Here is a 20076-nt window from a genome sequence, read left to right on the forward strand (position 1 = left end):
GTCCAACGGCTCAGCACTCCGTGATCAGGAAAGAGTGACTCGGAACAAGTTTTGGGGGTGGAGCCTCAGCTACTCAAAAGGAAATTTACTCTGTTTCAGGCATCCTCAGGTACTGGAGAAGGAGCACGTCTTTTTATGTAGGAAACACTCTTGTTCCTCCAGTAAAGCAGGTCGTTGAATGACTTCTACTGGACTGATACTGCTCAAGAGAGGTGCTTGTGTTCAAATACACAGTCCCAGCCCCATCTCAAACTTCTTGACTTGAGCTCACTAAGCCACAGCCCAGAATTCTGTAATTTAAGCCTCAGAAAATTCTTAATATTGGACATGTTTGGAAACTCTCTACCACACCAAATGATTTGAGTTTTGTCTATGTATCTGTAATAAAATTGTGAATCCTTTTAAATGGTACTATAGTTCCTTCAGTGGCTTCAATTAATGAGACTGATTTCCACTGGTTACGGAGGTTGGGTCTCTCTAAATATACCCTGAAATTACAGTCCTAGAGTCTCAGCCAGGCCTTAACATCCCACTCACCTTTCAGGGAGGAGGTGACAAGGGGGTTTGTGCACAGACCTGGATTCTGACCTGACTTCACTGCTGACAAATCTGAGACGTTGGCCAACATGCTATTTAGCACCCCCCCCCACTTTTTTTGAACCTGTTTCTTCCACTTGTGCAGGTACAGGAATGATGGTCCTGCCCCTGTATGATAGTAAAAGGGCACTGGGTACACAAGAGGGGCTCAAAACCCTTTCAGTCTAAGTAAGGTATGAATCTCTCCTGATTTCCCATCAGAATTGGTTCTATGTCCTTCCTTGTCACACCCACTTTTGACTTTATTCTGCCTTCTAAGCTAAAAGTAACTAACATCTGTGTGGTTCTTTGAGATTTCCAGAGCCCTTTTCCCAGATATTACCTGGAGTACTCTTCACAACAGCCCTGAGTTAGGGATCATTATCTCCACTTTAAAAGAAATGAGCCCCAGAGAGCTCAAAAGACCTTGCCAGAAGGGGTAAAGTCAGGATTTGAACGCAGATCCCAGAATCTTTCCCACCCTGGTCTGTCCCTACTATAGGCAATATACATTACACAAAGCACTTTCACATCTCTTATAACGTTTTAAAATGTATTTCCAAGACTATTTCCCCCACCAACCTAAAAGCACCTATAAAGTGGGTACCATATGGTAATAGTCTTGGAAGGGAAATGCACAGAGCTTTTGGGTGTCTGGGTCGCCGCTGTGGTTAGGGAGAAAAGGCGATGAGCTCAAGAATAACGCATACTTTTTCCCCAGTCTCTCATGCATTCCGCACTACTCGTGCCCACGCCGTTGAAATGAACCCATTTTAATAGCATGAATTAATCAAACACTGCTACCAAGTGTCACAAACTTTACTCATGAAACGAGTTAAACTGTGTTAAACACTTACAAAAGTCCTGACATATATTATCTGTTATTATTTAATTATCCATACAGCCTGTGAGGTAGACATTATTTTCCTCATTATATTGATAAGGACTCTGAGAAGTTAAGCAGCCAGCCCAAGATCACACTGCTAGTTTGTGGAAAGTTGGGGAAATGCCATAAAAGGAAATTCACATCTACACATTTTGTTATCAAGTATACGATATTTCACATTACAAAGGATTCTTTTATTTACCAAAATAAAAGTCCTCAAAGATGTAGCCACCACCCCTACTTAACCCAGTGACCGTGACCTTTGGCTTATAGACCTTCAGTGGTCTGGTGGATCAAGCATTAGAGAAAACAGAGGCCCAAGTTTTTCAACCAATGCCTAAAAGCCAATAACCAGAAATGAAGAAAATAATAATCGGCAACATTTATTGAACACTTTATATATACGTAAAGAATTCTTATAGCAACTCTGCAAGGTAGATATCATCTCCTTTTTATGGAACAGAAAACGGAAACTCAAGAGATTAGGTTAAGCCCAAAGCAAGCAGGGAAGCCAGGCTTGGAACCCAGGCGCTCAGCCCCAAACCCTTGCCATTTCCAATACACCATGCTGACTTCACAGGCATTACAGAAAGTGCAAATCAACAGGAAGATCGAATGTGGTTTGCCAGATTGTGCACCAGGCACCTTAGTGAAGCAGTTGCTGAGTGAGATAAAAATTATGTAACTTGAAAGATCATTTGAGATATAAAAGGATAAACGAACTGACACGGGGTGACATTGCCCCCTACTTCCTGAAGGTAACGTCGGACCACTTCTCACATTACCGCCCCCCATACCCTTTTACAGAGATGGATTCAACTTATCAAGGAAGCTGGATCTCAGATCATCTTGAGTGAAAAGGGCGTCTGGTCTTAGATCTGTTCTTTGAAGTACGAGAAAGTAACTTGGTTTCGAGACAGCCCTTTGGATCTGCAGACAGCAACCACACCCCTTATGAATTTTCTTGCTTTCAGCCTGAATGTTCCGCCCCTCAAAGGACACTGGTCACCTCCTCTGTACACTTGATATCCTTAAATAAATGAGGATAATGATTGTCTACATCAAAGAATTAATGAGGCTTTATTATAGAACAAAATAGAGGAACAGAGATAGAAGTCCTTGAATGGTAAAAATATTAGTTCAAATTCTCAGTCAAGTGATAGGCAACTCAGAGACACTTTATCCCCCTCCGAAAAGACAGTACTTTCCCCATCCCCAGAATGACGCTGGCGCCATGTTGCTGCCTGAGTCTCAGCAAATCCGTCTGACTTCTTTGGAATGGGGAGTCCACGTTCAGGGCAAGTCGATGACCCTGGAAACCTGCTGGCTCCCTGCCCGCATCCCACCACGCACGGTTGGGTCTGATCTGGACAGCACCATCGCCCGCAAATCACAAGCCACGCAAGGAAAAACGATAAGGCTTTATGAAAAATCCAAAGTTTATTGCAAATTGTATTTTGCTTCCCTTCGTTCTTCATTTTTACAGGATTTATTGATATCCATGATTTTTTCACAGATGTACTTGTTGACTTTGGAGAGTCTCTGTGCAATTTCAGTTTCATCCACAGTTTCTTGTGCTATTCTGTCATACAAACACTCTAGACAGGGGAAAGAAACAAGACGGCCAAGGATTAATGGTGGATTGGAGTACAATCTTTTAAGGGGGCAAAAAGAAAATGGGCCTCCTGACATCCCTCCCAAACACCAATTCTCGTGTCTGGCACAGCTGTATTTTAAAATTTTCATCACAAGTGTACTTAGAAAAGAATAGATAGAAACTGTAAGTTTATCCTTTAAAAATTAGGATACAACATCCGTGTGCCTACCACCCAGCTTAATAAGACATCATTGGTCCCCTGGGGTCCCCTCCCAAGCCCAACCTCCCCAGAGGGAAGCACTCTTCTGGATTTGTTCTTTTCTTCTCATCTTATCACATGTGTATACATTCCTAAATGACATATTGTTTACTCTTCCCTGTTTCCTAACTGTTTTACAAGGGTATCCACACCTCAAATATCTTTCTGACTTTCTGTTTTTCACTCAACATTTCATAATTTACCCGAGTGGAAGTGGGCAGCTGCAGCTCATTCATTTTCCCTGGAGGGCAGTACGCTCTTGAAAGGACTACTCCACCATTTGCTGATCCATTTTATGGTCAGTGGAGACCTGGATGGTTTCCAGTGTTCTGCAATCACGAACACCCCGGCGCATGTCTCGTGGAGCGCACGCGCAGGCGGATCCCCAGCACCGGCCTCCGTGCAGAGCTGCCCAATGCTAGGGCATGTGCATGCTCAGCTTTGCTAGATGGTACCCGGTGAACTGCTTTCCAAAGCGGTTGTGCTGGCCCTAACAGAAGCATATGCAAGCATGGGTTGCCCTGTATCCTCAAAAGCACCTGACACTGTGAGGTTATTAAGGTTCTGACCGCCTGGTGGGTGTGAAGTGGCGTCTCATCGTGGTCATTAGTACTGAGGCTGAGGATGGCCACTCTTACAGAGTCTGACATCTGCAGTGTGATGAAGCCGAGAGCAAGCCTCCGACGTGGTCTGACGAGCCTGACTTCAGCCCACTTCCTAGCCCGGGGACCTGAGGCAAATCACTGCCCTAGATTCCTCACCTAATAACCAAGGATGACAAGCCACAGGTTATCTTTTTTCAGGCTGTGATGGAACATAGGAGGTCAACATTTTGCAAGCCTTCCTCAAACCGTAAGGAGTGCTACGCCTCCGTGGGGCTGTTATAAGTCTCTTATGCACCACAACTGCTCGTTCCCAGGGCCTACCACAGTGCCTGCGGAGGGGCAAGGTTAAGCGAATTTATGTGAAGTGAATGAGTGACTGCTTTCCCAGGGAAACCTCAGAGGATGTGAGGGGACTGGAGGCGTGCATGGGGAATGTGCCCCTGGGGTACATAATCATGGGCAAGAATTTTAACTACTTTGAATCTGCGCTTCCTGACCTCTGAGACAGGAACCACGACCCACTCTTACAGAATGGCAATGGAAGATAAACAAAATCTCGTCTACCAGCTCAGCCCACAACAGGCAGTCCTACTAGAGATGCAGCATGTCACGCTCCGAGGGATTGCAGGGCCTACCCCATGCTGACCCTCCACTGGTGTGAGAGAAGGCAGAGGCCTGCAGAAAGGGGGTGAGTACAGGCACAGGCCGCGGCTGCCACCCCCAGTGCCAAGCCCTTCCTGGGTATGTGGCCAGCCTGCTTCCTGGTCCATCCACACTGCTGGGGCAAGCGCTGGAGGCGTTCTCTGTGTCCAGGGACCCTGGCCCCCTGCCACACACACCCCCCCACTGAGAAGGGGTTTGCAAAGAAAAGACTTTAAAAGCTTTCGGTTGACGTCCACTGTTCCCTGACCACTCAGAGCCCACTAATCTCCACTTCATCTTGTCTTGGACTTTCCACAGGGACTGAGACAAGAAGGTAGGAGGCCCCGTCTGGCTCCAGTCCTGCCTTCTGCTGGGTTCACCTGCAATTCCCTCCCCCTCCAGGCTATCCCACAAATCAGCGCCTGTGATCATCTTTTCCCGGATTAGCCTGGCTCCAACCTTTGGTGCCCTAAAACCTTACTCATCCTTCCAGATTCAGCCTTCCGGGGACATCCCAGACTGAGCTGGGAGACCCCACTCTGCTGACAGCCTCTGAGCTCCCGCTAGCTTACTCTCTCAAAGCACTGACTGCAGTCTAATAAAACTGTGACCAGTGTCTCTCCCACAGACAGGAAGGCCCGGACATTCCATCTCCAGCCCTGGCTTGGGAGGAAGCAGACATTAACAGCGACTTTGCTGGAACCTGAATCAAATGAGGGAGGCAACTCGTGCTGAGAACCACTTCGAAGTTCAGGGGTTCGATTCTGGCTCTTTCCCTAGTTGTTGTGCAACCTCTAAGTGGGAACCAACCCCTCTGGGTCTCAAGTTTACCATCTGTGAAAACAGGATGGCAAACCCCATAATTAAAGAAGATTCTTCCAGTGCTACCTCTTTAGCTGTCTGGAAGCCAGAAAGGTGGGAAAGAGGCTGAGGAGAGAGAAGGAGGGTGGATGTGATGGCCCTCGGAGCCCTGGCAGGGGTCACAGAAGAGGCAGGAAGAAAAAGGGGTGAATGGAGAAAGGTTTACAGGAGTCCTCCCCAGAATCCCAACTGCTCTCGTGTTCTGGGGGCAAGAGCACTGCACGGCCCCTCAGGTTGATTAAAAGGCTTTGCTAGACTCTAAATATTAATCACCTGCACTTGCCGGGAATGTTTCCCTCTGCGAGGGAGCATTTGAGATTATTGCTTAATTAACAAGGTTTATAACAGCGCTAAGGTGTCCTATTAAAAAAGTTATAAAAATTAACCAGAACTCAATGCTGTGGCTCATTTAGAAAGCTCAGACACTCTGCAAAAGGTCATTTGACCTTAATAAGGTTTAACTGTCATTCTGGAGTTGATTATTAAAGCAAGACTCTCCCACAGCCGTCCTGCTTCCCTTATTCTAAAACGGTATCAGTGTTCACCCATCCTGCTGCCTTATGGAACGACTTTAAAATCAAAGAGATGAAAAAAATCCTCGTGAGCATCAGGGATTATCATTTTTATATGGCAAACAAGACTAAATGTGGTAAACACCAAATTAATGGAAGCAATCTCAATCCACAAAGAGATTGCATGGGAAGAACCAGTCCAGTGCAGTCTGGAGGAGCTCAAAGAATCAGGCTAAAAATGGTGAGTGTATGGTGGAATAGGAGACAGACTTCAAGCCTGCCTGGTTGTAGTAAAGAAAGAACTAACACTGGTAGCACAAGAAACCTCTGGAGACAAGGAAGTCTGAAAGCCTAGTTCTACCCGGCTCTCAACCTAACCAGCTGAGTGGCCTTGGGTCATTCTTCCTTCTCATTCACTTGCACGGCAAGTGTTTCTGGGCTCTAAGGGGTTGTGGGTAGAGCAGGTCTCTGGGAGGCCAAGATACAGTAAAAAGGGGATAGAGGAGGGCACAAAGGGCTCTGAGGCATGTAGCCGCAGTGTCCACCCACCCTGAGAGGTGAGGGAAGGCTTCCCGAAGGAAGGGTCTCCTAAGCATATCTGGGGCCGGGAGAGGGGTTAGCGGCAGCCAGCCGGGCAAAGCGGCACGGATGCAGGCTGGGGAACATGACCTGTGGTCTAGGCACCAGGAATGGCATTTACAAATTCCCCAACAAGGGTGCAAGGCTTGTTCAGGGAGTACAATAGTTCACGAGAACTCTAGGGGTAGACTGCTGAAAAATAAAGCTGGAGCGCTGACCCGGGGCCAGGTTCTAAAGGTGCTTTCGTGACTCATTAAGAAGCTTACCTTTTAATAATGGGCACCGTGGACTGGCTGTGACGGGGTGGTGGAAACAGGATCATGTTTGGTTTCTGAACGATCACTCTGGTTACATAATGGGGACAGGAGTCTGGAAGCTGTGGAGTTGTGTAGGGGGGGAATGATGGCCTGACTACGAAAGGTGCGGTGGGGCAGGGAGAGAAGTGGGTGGTTTAAGATGTATTTGGGGGCAGAACAGACAGAACGAGGCATGTGGAGGAGGCAAGCGTGACGCATTTCTGGGCCCCTGGCTGGCAGCGACCTTCACCAAGACAGGGGAGCAGGAGGGACCCAAGGCTCTGAAGGGAGGAGAAAGAAGCAAGAAGGGAAGGAGCATCCACGTGAGCATTGGTGAGGAGAAGGCCGTGGGCACCTGGATATGTGGCTCGGGAACTCCGAAGTGTGGACTGAGCCGAAGAGAGATCTGCGAGCACCATCCACTGAGTCAGCAAATGAGCACTCACTACCTGTCTCCCCTGAACCAGATGCTCACAAAGCTTCTATTCCACCGGGCAGGGGGGAAAGACGATTACCCAGTGCAGGAACAAACAAGAAATGCTACGCACAGACTTTATGTAGGGAGAGCAGCAGAAAGGTTCCTGAAGACTGGGCTGTTGGGGAAGGCCTCGCGGGAGAACCAGAAGGAGGCAGGGTGTGCAGGGCAGGTGGTGAAGGAAGAGAAAAGAGGCCCCTGTGGTTGGAGCATGGTGGGAAATCGGAGGACAGAGAGGTCCCCAGAGGCCAGGTCAGCAGATGCGCACCAGGACAAGTAGTGTGGATTTCAGCCCGGGCCATCAGCACACAGAGGGCCATGGACACAGCGCAAAGTGAGACCAGCTGGGAGCCGGTGGCAAAAGAGGACGCTGTGGGGACAGATGCCAGGGCAACAGAAGAGGAGCCCACGAGAGGGATGAGAAGCCAGGGAAGCAGGAGGAAATGGAGCTTGGGGGAGGGTTTCGCTGTAAGGAAGGAGTGGTCATGTCAGACAATCTGGGGAGGAGGTGAAACACATGCCCTGGACTTGGAAAGGAGGAAGTGTGTGCGAAACGAGGCAGGAACAGACGCAGTCGAGGGCTGGGAGTGGACAGCAGGCAGCTGGGGCATTACAAGTGAACACAGGCAGTGAGTGTAGACAACCCTTTCAAGAGATCTGGAGGCGAAAGGAAAAAGAGAGACATGGCAGCAGCTAGGTGGTAGGAGTGGCCTCTAGGGAGTGTTTTATTTGTTTTCATGAGAAATGAAGAGTCAAAGTCTATTTAAATGATGCTGGGAAGGAAGCAGGAGCGCGGGAGCATAATTGGAAGAATGAGGTACTTAGGAAGGCAGCGGGGCTGGGATCCAGATGGAGAGACAGGCCAGACCCAAATAGGAGAAGGAAACTCTTCTTTTGGGCCATGAGGCAGAAGAACAGAGGGTACAGTTAAGTCTACAGTGAAGTCTGCACTTCAGGGCTGTGGGAGTTCCTTTCCTTTTCTCTATGAAGGAAGAGGCATGGCCATCTTTTGAGAAAGAGTGAGATGTGGACTATCATGTTAGGAAAAGCAGAGAAGGTTTAAAAATTCCTTGGTTGGGGGGATGAGGGGCATGGCTCAGTGAGGAAAACCTGGGGGGGCATGGTGGGGGGTGTGGCAGGTGGGGCAGAAGTCTGTGAGTGTGGGATGGCCGCTGTCCACACAGCTGAGCCGCCTATAGATTGTTCTATAGCTCTGGGGGCCCAATCAGCTGCACAGGACATCATCTGAGTGGGGTTTAAAGAACATTCAAAATGTCTAGGTGGGCCACTGGGTAGCCAGAACAAGGATGGCGATCCTTACAGATGGGAGACACCAAGCATCCACTCGATGCCGGAACGACACTAGGCTGGGGGAAAGAAAAGAGAATATAGTACGAACCAGGGTAAGCTCACAGCTAAACCAAAGCAGAGCTGGGGCTCGAACCCGGGTTTTCGATACCTGATTCCTGTTTCGACCTGCTGTCACCTTGCCCCAGGAGTGGACAGGAGAGAGCCCGCAAGCTGAGAAGCACTGAAAGACAGTGAGCTTCAATGACATGATCATCACGGGCTCACGCTAGCTCCATGGAGGCAGCAAACTTGTCAACAAAGAATGGTAACTTTCTTCATAGTTGGGACATAACTCTTTCCAAGCTATAATCCTATCCTTTTAGTTGTCTGAGGAGGGAAGTTTTCAGCTGAGGAAATTCAGACACGGAGGGGAAGTGACTGACAAGAAATCACACCAAGGGTCAATCAGGGGACCAGCTTGCTGCTCTCAGTGTTTCATTTGTTCCAACTGCATTTACTGAGCTCCTACTGTGTGCCAGGCCCTGTGCCAGGCAACAAGGACATGAAGATGAGTCAGAGAAGGTCAGGCTCGTGCCTAAGGCAGACATGCGGCAGACGATTTTAGACCCACAACGTGACCATGGTGGGTCAGCCAGTCACTGGGAGACATCTGGGACCTGCTGAGTCACCTTCCAACCAGTACAATAGAATCAGAGGTCGGTCACCTATCTAGCAGGGCAGGACTGCATCCCCGGGAAGGCCTGTTTCTCATGGCAACCTCCCAGCTCTGGACCCACCATTCCAGACAACAGGCAGACTAAAGGTAACCTGTCTGAAAATAAGTGGCTGCCTATATCAATTAGTCATGAGTCAGCCAGGCAAGGGCAGCTGTGTTAGAGCAGAACAAGCCTCACACCAGATCACAGCGGCATGGGCTTGAACCTTATGGCTCCAACCTCAGCCTGCTGAATCTCGCTGAGTCCTGCTCTACCCTGACTTCCAAAACATACCCGACATCTGGCCATTTTTTCCCATTCCCACTGCTATAACTGAGGTCCATGACACCATCATCTCTATCTGAGACCACAGCAGGAGTGTCCTAACTGATCTCCCATTTGGTCACTCCACGATCTGCAGACCCCACCACCCTTCTCCTGGGAGTCATGTGTTGTTGGAACTCCACAGATTCCAGTTGTTTCATGTGGCCTTCTCGGCCCTCAAGACTTGCTCTCAGCCACCTCCCTGACCTCACCATCCCCTCACTTATGACTCTGCGTGTCTGGAGCTTCCTCATCCCTTAAGCGTGCTGGCCTTTGCACCTGTGTATTCTACCTGTTGTACCACACCTCAGACCTCCACCGGGCTGCCTCGTCTACCTCCAGGCCCCATCCTCCTCAAGCAGGCCTGCTCCAACCACCACACCTTACACAGCCCTCTTTGTCCTACTGTAACATAAGGTGATGCTTCACCACCTTCACCAGTACCTGAAATGATCTGACATATTTGCTATCTGCCCTAGAACTTGGCATGTGGCCTGCTCAAAATGTGCATGTTGGTGGAGTCTACTTTCTTCATTGAAACATGGCGGCTGGACATTTAGAGGCTAGTGGTCAGGAGCACTGCTTCTGAGGCCCAAGGCAGGGACTCTTCCCCAGGAATCCTTTCCTGATTTTCTAGCTAGGGGTCTGCTCCTCTCCCGAGACCTCCCTCAACACATCATCAGTCCCCCTCACGCTAGCGACCTGAACCGTACTTGTGACCACAGCTCATCTCCCTGTGAAATGTGAGCTCTCCAGGGACAAGGTCCATACCTGTTCTCTTAGGTCCCACACATGGCCTGGGGCCTGGCATGGAGAGGCTTCAGTGTTTGCTGACCTGAACTGTGTCTGGTACCTTCCTGACAAGAGTACAGAACAACATCTCAGTCATTGCGTTTGTACTGCAGTGACCTACCTCTGACAATGCTTAGTTTGTGAGGCGAGAGGGGTGGCTTAGGGACCGCATCTTTCTTTTTTTTTGTGGCAACTCCTGTGACGCTTCTGTTCTTCAGAACATCTGTTCCCCAAATCATGACTGCCAAGTTCTTTGTGTACTTGGAATCTCCTTGGGTTACTTGTAGCTGGTGCCATTTCTCCTCATCAACCCAAATCCCGCTTCCCAGATGGACCTGAAAGGGATAAGAACACAAGCACCTGTGTCATCGGACAGGCTGGCAGTTGGAAACTTTTCTTGTCCTTTAAAAGACATTGCTGCACAACTACAAGGACTCATTCCATAAATACTACATTAACTTTGTTTGAGGGAAATAATGCTTATTTACTAAATACCTATAAGGCACCAGGCCTTATTTGAGTGCTTTATATCTACGATCTCAAATCTCCATGGCAACCCTGGAAGGAAGGAATTGAGACCCTATTTTCATTTCAGATGGAAAAACTGGGTTGAGAAAGGTGAAGCCAGTTGCCAAAAGTCACTCGACTATTAAGTTGCAGGGCGAGGATTCTAAGCTCTGCTCAAGTTATAACAAGGCCACTGAGAACCTGACTGAATCTCAGGAAGGTATACAGTTGTCTCTCTGTCGCACCTCAGGAGGACCTTTCTCCCTTTCGAGTGAGCATGCTGTCCCGGCACAGTGCTTCTCCACTGTGGCACAGCCGGGGGTCCTCTGGAGCTGTAAAAATTGCCTGTGCCTGGGCCCCATTCCCAGGATTTGGATTTATTATGCTGACTGGGGCCTAGGGACTAGGATCGTTGAAATTTCCCTAAGTAATTCAGGTGTACAGCTAAGTCTGAAGACCATGGCCCACTGGAGGGGGCAGCCAGCAGCCCTGCTTGGCCATCAGCTGGAGTGTGTTTGCACAGGTCCTTTCCCACCTCTGGCTTCAGCTTCTTGTGAATGGAACTGGGAAGGGGGGATTTCATCTTTGCGTTCCTTCCGGCTCAGAACACGTGTGGTTTTCCCAAATCAAACCAAACCATGGCCTCCTTAGTCTGACTCTAACGGCGCATGGGACAAACACAATCTAATGCTCCCTACAAGGTTAGCACTCAAAGTTTCAGAGCCGAGTCACTAAATGTAAAGGACTCAGAATTATCTAGCAATGAACTAGAGGTGTTTCTCTTTTCTGGCTCCTTTAAACAACTCAAACCTCATTTGCTGATGTTATCGTTTAAAAAAAAAATAGGGTTTTGACTTTGACATTGCCATTTATGTTGTGTTTCTAACGAGTCTATCGAGGGTGGAAACGGCCTCTGTAGGGAAGGAGGGGAGGCAGCTGGTAATGAGCGTACTTCCTAAGGGTAATGAGAGGCTCTGCCAAAAGTCCTTGTCTGCAGCAAGACCTGTAGGTCAACCACATCATGCGGTCAGGAGACCTCTCGGGAGAGGTCCTGGTCTGAGAGACCGCACACACACCCCCAAACTGATGGCAGACTGGCAAGAAGCACTGTTCAAAGACGACTGAAGACTGGCTTGGAAAAGACGGTGGGCACACACAGACAGAAAGACAGAGGTCGGTCAGCAGCACTTCCTCCTTCACCAATTACTGACATTTTACAATCATTAAAAAACAAAAACAAAAACAAAACAACGCAGCAATACAGCCCACCCACGAATGCCAGTAAGTAACAATCCTGCCAGCCTCCTCTGCCTTGCCTTCCTTCTGCTCACACGATCACTCGGATCTCTGCAGGCCTGCGATCAGATAACCAGATCCACCGGGCCTTCCTGTGCCGCGGACCTCAGGATTGCAAATCTGCTCACAGCGCTCGGGAAGACAAGCAGCCCTGGAAGTGAGATGCGCTGCCTGGGGCCACCTGGGCAATACAGATCCGAGGTCAAGTCCGGCCTTTCCTCCTCAGTCTGAACTGCAGGTGAGCAGTCTGGGTGCCAGTTCAGGCATGCAGGTGACAAGTTTCCTGCTGCTCCCAGCTGGGCCCCAAGTCACCTCCCTTGATAGCACTCTGAAGCTACCCTCACAAGCTTCCTCATGTAGGGGAAAAAGAAGGAATTTGAATTAAATTAAATTCAGAATCAGAAAAACTTCGAGAAGGAAGACAGCTTCCGTTTTTCAAAGATCTCTGCTCTTTTCTACCCTTGGCCTTTCTTTCCTATAATCTATTAATTTATTATTCTTAAAAGAGAAATGACAGTCATTTTGCCAAAGTTCTACTAGATAAGGGGGGGGCACTAATATTTTTTGAGGACCTGGACTGTACCCTCTATTTAATCCTCATAATGACCTTAAGAGATGGATTTAGGTTAGAGGTTTTTATTGTTTTTTTGTTTTAAAGATTTTATTTATTTCTTTGACAGAGACAGATCACAAGTAGGCAGAGAGGCAGGCAGAGGGAGAGGGGGAAGCAGGCTCCCTGCCGAGCAGAGAGCCCGATGCAGGGCTTGATCCCAGGACCCTGAGATCATGACCTGAGCCGAAGGCAGAGGCTTTAACCCACTGAGCTACCCAGGCGCCCAGGTTAGAGGTTATTAATCCCACTTTACAGACATGAATCCAGATCAGAAGGACAAAATTACCTTTCCTAAGACATACTAGCAGTAAATTTTGGGATCAAGATTCAAACCCAAATCTGTATGATGGCAGAGCCTGTTACCCAGACCTTCCTGCTGCTGCCACTGTCACCGCGGTGACAACGTGATGACAACGTGGTGGCAACGTGGGGGAAACATAGCCTATCTCTCGCATTGATATTCTACTGGGTTTCTTTTTCAGCTTTCCTCGGTACCGGCCCAGACACTTCCCTTGCCGGCCCCCCACCACAGGTTACTACTGCAGATAGGGAAGCCAGAAGAAGCCACGGGTTGGCTTTCTGCCTCCAGTCCCTGCTTCCTCCAACCCCCCGTATAACCACTGCCAGGATCAGTTTCCCTAAAACACGGCTCTCCTTCTTTGACTACCTGACTTCCAGAATTTCAACTGTGTTTCTGTGTGACCCCTCTAGAATCTTGAATGGCTCCCTACTTACTATCACATCAACCCAATCTCCTTAGTCAGCTGTAGAGGCCCTCTAGAATTCTCTTTCTATTCAACCTCCTAGCCTTTATTCCCCTACTATGGCCATCACGATGATGTTCTCAAACTCCTTCTCCTCCTTCTAATTTTAGTGTGCGGTAACACAAAGACGGGCCCTGGAGGCTCCAGCCCCGGGTGTGAATCCTGACCCTGCTATCTACTAGCTGGGAATGTTGGGCTAGCCACTTTTTCTCTCTAAGCATCACTTTCCTCAGGTGGGGAAGAGGCAGAACACCACAGAATTCATCGAGCTGTTCTGAGGCTTATATGACACAACGTGAATCAGATGTCAGGAGGACGGCACACATGCAGTAACTGTTATTCCCTTTGCCTTCTCCGCCCCCCAACTCCCTCCCACCCTCAGCAGTGTTTCCGCTCAGGCCTTTCCCCTGTCCAGAAATGAATGCCTTCTCCTATGTCTTCTTAAGCCTGCTTATCTTTCAAGCCCCGGTCCCCGATCCAGGAAACACTCTTTAATTGCTGCAGAGCGAAGTTCTATCCCCTCTGAATTTCTAGCCTACTGTGAGCTTCACCATCTGATTCAGCCCTTCACGGTACATCTCCATGGGGACGGGGTGAAGCTTTGCCCCTTCTGTCCCCTAGTCTGAACACAAAGCAGTAAGAAACTGATGGGCATATTTAATATGTTTTAATGGCACAGGCTTTCAGTTCTGATGAGCTGTTGTTTCTTAGAGAAGAAAATACTTTCTGACGTGCACTTGAGTACAAGGCCAGCTTTAAAGCACAGAAAGAAATGGCTCTGGGTAAGACCAATCACAGGTATGTGCTGGGACAAGGGCTCCTTGGGTTAACAAAGCCCAGGGTCACCTGAAGCGAGGCCCAGCTTTCAGAGATGCAGCAGAATAGACTGGAAAAAACACTGGCCTAGGAACCAGGAGACCTGGCTTGCACTTCCTACCTGCCTGTCTCTAACCCATTCTAAAATTACAGAGGAATCCCTTCTCTGGATGTGTTTCCCCATCTATGCCATGTATAAATTAGACGATTTAAACTTTAATGGTCTTTGCAGCTTTGTGATTCAATGAGTTTCTGAAATAAAACATCTTAGACAAAAAAAACAAAAACAAAAACAATGAACTTTATCAAAATCAAGGTAACTTTTGTGGCAAGCCCTATTCACATAAAATATAGTTCGCTATTTGACCAGAATGTTAGCCTTATGTGTCAAGGGAGGCTATTAAAAATACGGCGCCTGCTAGGATGGGACTTGATCAAAAAATGGCTTTGTAAAATGTTTTATAGGACAAAACTAGTTTCCTACTAGGAAATGGATCCCATTCTAATGCTCTAGGCTTTGCAGAGATTAAGGCTTTTGTTCATGCAGGCAGAGAAAAGAAAGGGTCAGAAACACTAGCAGAGCCAAGAACAATGAGGATACAGGGAACCCTGCTCAAAGAAGCTGCCATCCATTGCTAGTCTGTCTGCTTCCTCTCCTCTCTCTTCATAAATTTGCTCTGCTGAGCTACCAATTAGTTGCAAACAAAAGTCAGGTTAGCTTTACAGCAACATGTCAGCAATAGCTAATGAAAAAACAAAATTGGCAATTTCAAGATTTATTGTGCAACTCCTGTAAAAACATTAAATGAGGTTTGAGAGACCCATTTTCTGGAAATGGAAAAATGATACCTCTGCAAAAGCGGCCCCCATAATGCTCAGAAACTATCCGTTAGTCTTCAAAGGAAGAGAGAAATAGATTTCTCTTGGAAGCTATCTTAAGAAAAGGTCTCTAGTCACTCTACAGTGTGGTCATCACTAAAAAGAAATCAACACACACAGAACAGTCCTTTCTTTTATCTCCAACTGAGGAAGATTCACCCAACTTAGCTACACAGTTGGAGTCATTAAAGGCCTACGGAGAGCAATGATCCATCCTAGCTCGTGAAGATGGAGACCCTGAGGCCCAGAAAAGGGAAGGACCCATCCAAGCAAGGTCACACAGAAAGCACAGAGATAGAGCTCTACTCGGCATTCAGGCTCTGGGCTGCCTAAATCCATCCTGTCATGCCATCTGTCCCCTGCAAAGTAGACTTTTAAAGCCTGTGGGCTGGAGCAAGTCAAGAGAGAGGGGCCAACGACCCAGCACACCAGTTCTGCCTCCTGGGGTGGAGGTGAGGGGTGGGGTGTGGGGAGGCAGTGCTCAGTGGGAGATGAGGGCATGACAGCCTATCCAAGACAGCCCTCAAGACTAACACATTTCATTTCCTCAGCTGACAATATTTGCTTTTTGCCTCAATCTGGCCAGTTGCAGGGATGTATCTGGACGAACCCAAAGAAAACAACCTTTTCTTTCTCATCAGCCCACTGGGGAACAATACTGGATAAACAGAGACCTTTTGAAGCACAAGGCGGCAAGAAAAACAGACTGACACAGATGATTCTTTGGGGAAGAATGAGAGGTGATGTCTGTAATGTATGTCATGGTGGCAGAAATAGAACTCTAAAACTGAATTTGACTAGTGCCTAAACAAAGGGCTCCAATATACTTCTTCCAAGATGAATCCATTTGGAGGTTAGAAGGATGTCAGAACAGTTCTCTCCCTTGCCCAGCTGCTCTATCATGTGACTTGAAGACCTTCCAAGGCTATTCCATTATTTTTCACCCCTGTACCAATGTAACTACTAATAGTGCTTAAGTTTTCTTTCAAGATTTTTTCCGAGGATCTTACAAGAAAATCTGAGGAGTTATATGTGGGCTGACCACTGCTGAACATACAGCTTGGAAACAGCTTCGGGACAAGGAGCACGTCTCATTTACCAGCTTATCCTCAGCATCTAGCAGAGGGCTTAGAACACGTAGATACTTTGTAAATGGTGAATGGACACACATTGAGTTATCTGTCAATCAGAGATTTTGTATCTAGTACACCTTATAAATTTTATGTATCTGGTTTTATAGGTGGGTAGGACAAGTTTCATCAAACTACTATGCTTTTTAAAATCTTCCTCAATACTAAGCTATTTTAAAATGTCAGTTTAGTTTTTACAGTTACTTTGGCCCAGTATTTAAGAAAAAGGGGAGGGGGAAGAGAAAAAGAACAAGTCCCAGTACAGCTCCACGAGTTACAAAACACGATTCTGGAAATAGTTACTCAGGCCCGGGCCAGGAGGCCAACTGGCCAAGCTGTGGCGCTGGAAGCTCCCACCATACTCTCCATCGTTACTCTAGCTAACAAACACTTGCAGGGAACGGATAGTGAGCTTGAAACACTACCTTGCCATTGTCTAGGATATACTTGTCCATGACAGGTGCAGGAGCAGGGTAATAGGACGACGTATTTGCTTCCTCACTGAAAGTGCTCCGTAACTCCGGCTCGGGCTCGAGACATTCTGACTTTACTTTTTCCAAGTCAATGGCGGGACCTAGGCAGTTAAGAAAAGAGATCTGTCTAGAACTCCAAGGAAAATAAAAGGCAAATATTTTTAACTACACATCTATCAGCACATAGTGGCACAAAATAAATAGGCTGGCTTATTTTGTCCATTGGACTACACTTAAACCCAGGCTTGAAAATAATATGAGGTATGAACGTCACAAAGGAAAAGGAAGAAAACTGGAAGACAAGAATGAACCAGACTCTAAGTACAAATGAGAAGTGGTCTTTGAAGGTGTCATTGTCTGAATGGAAATGCAGGGGACTCAACTGCCTGCTCAAAAGAGAGGTCCTGTTAAGACCAGGGTGGAGAAGGGTGGGCATCACTGTAATATGCAAATTGCATATTTGTGAAGAGCCCACCTCTGCAGCCTCCATGGGAGTGGGCCACGGCCAAAGAAAGGAGGTTAGGGAAGCAGTGGGGAGAAATACAAAGACGTCCCCCTCCCTAAGACCTAGTATCTAGCTAGACAGAAGCATTTCAACCAAGAAATTAAAATACAATACAGATTAAGCTTCTGATTGCCTGATCTAGCAGCTACCCTGATTTTTATTTTAATGCAATCAACACAAATTACGTGCAGTTTAAACAGTGAAAGGAAGCTGGATAAATGGTGGTGGTTTCTAAGGGGAGTATTTTTTTCTTCTCCATTAGCGTTTAAAAATGATGGACTATTTTTTAAATCACCTATTGTGTCTTGATTACCAAAGGGCAGAGAAACAGGATGAAAATGAGTAAATAAGGCTGAATGACTTGATTAACTTTTACAGGAGAGCAACTCCAAAGGCCAATGGAGAGCTCAGCACGCTGGAAATGCTCCCCTGGCAAACCTTTCAGTGGTTGTTCAGGCTCAGGGTTTTAGCTATTGCTCTCGCGGGTCCCCTGGGCCATGCCTATACCTTAAGTAACTGATGAATATCATGGTCCAATCTTCCCTTATCCTAACCAGGTGCATCACTTGGTACAGAGCTCTTTATACATCAAAGCCCTAATGAGCTAGTTGCAGTGCTATGTTCAATCGCTATATCCTAGACTTTTGCTGGTGGTAGAGACGGTATTGGTGATTTTGTTACTAAAATTCCTCATGACACGGCTTCCTAGAACAAGACTATCATTCCTGAGTTGCTGGCAGCTGCCATCTGCAAGACAGAATCTCGGCAGTCTCCAAGGATGTAAGTGTGAGCCCTGCACAAAACAGAAGGCAACGTGGCCGGGCAGCAGAACCGTGCTGATGGAAATGCATGGCTCATCTTGGAACAGTCAGTTTCGGTGCTGTGCCTGGTTCTGCTGTGTTTTAATTGCGGGGCCACAGGGGAGTGAACTGTAGATGCAGAAGGTGGCAGAGTGAAGGACAGACAACATCATGATTGTTCTGATGGCAGCTCCTAATGCTGGGTCATCTATTCAAGAGCTGGGCTCTTCTCTTTGTCCCCAGCCCCTGGCACCTAGTAGGTATTCTCTGAATGTTTGCTAAATAATAAAAGAATGACAACAATGAATGAAGAATTTACAGTTTCAGAAGCAGATGCCAAAGTTTCTCCTCTCTCTGGGTGAGATCTCAGGTTGAATTTCTGAGATAAAACTCAAGTGGGAAGAGGTAATTATTTCAGTTTCCCCTAAAGGGCATGGCCCAGTTGGCATCTGAGGTCTCTTCCTGCTCTGACATTCAGCAACAGGAAAAAGGGCTGGGCTGAGAGGAAGAGGTCCCCGTAGCCACTGGCTCACAGATCATCTTTGGCAAGATTGTGTCTTTCTCTAAAGCCTCTTTTTCCTTCTATGAAAAGATGGTGGACAAGAGAAGGACTCCAGTTCAGCTCTGACTTCAGTCTGGTTCTCTCCCGTCCATCTCTAACACAGCTGCCAAAGAGATCTCCTTGACTTAAGACCTAAAACCGTGTCCTTCCTTGCTTAGCACCTTCCTTCCTAATTACCCTCAAAACGATGTCATACATTGTAGCCTTCCTGAGGCCTAGAACAGCCAGCCTCCTCTCTACTCCTGGTGCTCATTTCTTGCTTCTGCCCAGGACCCCCGGTGCTGTGTCGTCCCAGCCGCCATGCCTTTGGAAGTGCTACTGTCTCCTCCTTGCATAAAGCCACATCTCTCTGCCATGGAGCTTAGTATGTCCTCTGTAAGTCCTTGCTCTGGTCACTACTGGGTGGGGGCAAGGGGGAGAGATGCCTCTGTTTTATAAATATTTCCAGCAAATTCTGTTTGCAACCATCTGCCAATCTGTCTGTTGTCCACATTAGACTGTGAAGCTCTCTGGGGGCAAAATTTTACTTTCTTTGCAGTCTTGGCACCCAGAACAGCACCTGGCACACTGTAGGTTCTCAATAAATCCTTCATGACATGAGGGGAGAGAGCTGTGGGGGAGGAGGGGATTTAGGCAGGCTGGGGCAAAGGTCCCGAAACAAAGCCCTGCTGCTGAGTTGAGGAGCGTGGGGGTACAGGTGGAAGTGGGTGGGAGCTGTCTTTAGACTTCTGTCACCTTTCTGGCAGCCCCGGAAGTAGAAATTAGGCTGTCAAACAGATCGGAAAGAGCCAGCTGGAACAGATGACTCGGAGGGCTACAGAGGGACATATAAGGGACATTAGGAGTGAGGGCTGAGAGTCACTTTTCGGGCCCCATCCCCTGCTGCTCCCTCCCCCCGCCAAGTCAGACTCCACTCCAAAGTGCCAGCCTGGTCCTCTCCCCGCCACAAACACCCTTCCTTAGCAGCTTCGCAGTCTGTGCTTGCGGCGATCCTGCTGTCCGACCACTCTACCCCACAGATGCCCACCTAGCCAAACTCCACCAGGCACTCAAGGCCTGACTCAAATGCCACCTCCTCCATGAGGCTATTCTATCCCTTCAAAAGGGGGGTATTATTCTCTCCACGCCTTGGCTTAGGATTAGGAGTCAGAGACTGGAATTTAAATTCTGGATTTGCCGCTTAACTGTTTAGGGGGAGGCGTAAGCTTCCTCAGGTGGAGGAACTCTGCCTCTCACCCCCAATAATCAGCAGCACTCAGCTGTTTCTGTGTCTGTCTCCCCCACTAGACTGTGAGGCCTGAGGGCAGGCAGAGGCTGTCTT

General features: G+C 47.9%; 2 protein-coding genes across 7 annotated transcripts in view; both read right to left on the reverse strand.

Annotated features, from left to right (window-relative positions):
- Positions 1-20076, reverse strand: part of AGBL4 (AGBL carboxypeptidase 4) — a 1601862-nt gene that overhangs the window by 185451 nt on the left and 1396335 nt on the right. The gene's annotated exons all lie outside the window — the stretch shown is intronic.
- The window catches only part of BEND5 (BEN domain containing 5), a 46320-nt gene continuing 28767 nt past the window's right edge, over positions 2524-20076 (reverse strand). For 3 of the 6 annotated variants that reach the window (XM_004740354.2, XM_013064828.2, XM_013064822.2), the window contains 3 exons: positions 16841-16989; positions 10532-10745; positions 2524-3060 (listed from right to left, as the gene is read on the reverse strand). In XM_004740354.2, the coding sequence (XP_004740411.1) occupies positions 2903-3060; positions 10532-10745; positions 16841-16989 (521 nt within the window). In that variant the 3' untranslated portion in view covers positions 2524-2902. The other 3 variants (XR_006601747.1, XR_001182221.2, XM_045064493.1) reach the window with 3 other exon arrangements.

Source organism: Mustela putorius, unplaced genomic scaffold, assembly GCF_011764305.1.
Source record: "Mustela putorius furo isolate JIRA1106 unplaced genomic scaffold, ASM1176430v1.1 tig00003853_pilon_pilon_pilon, whole genome shotgun sequence".
Taxonomy (NCBI): Eukaryota; Metazoa; Chordata; class Mammalia; order Carnivora; family Mustelidae; genus Mustela; species Mustela putorius.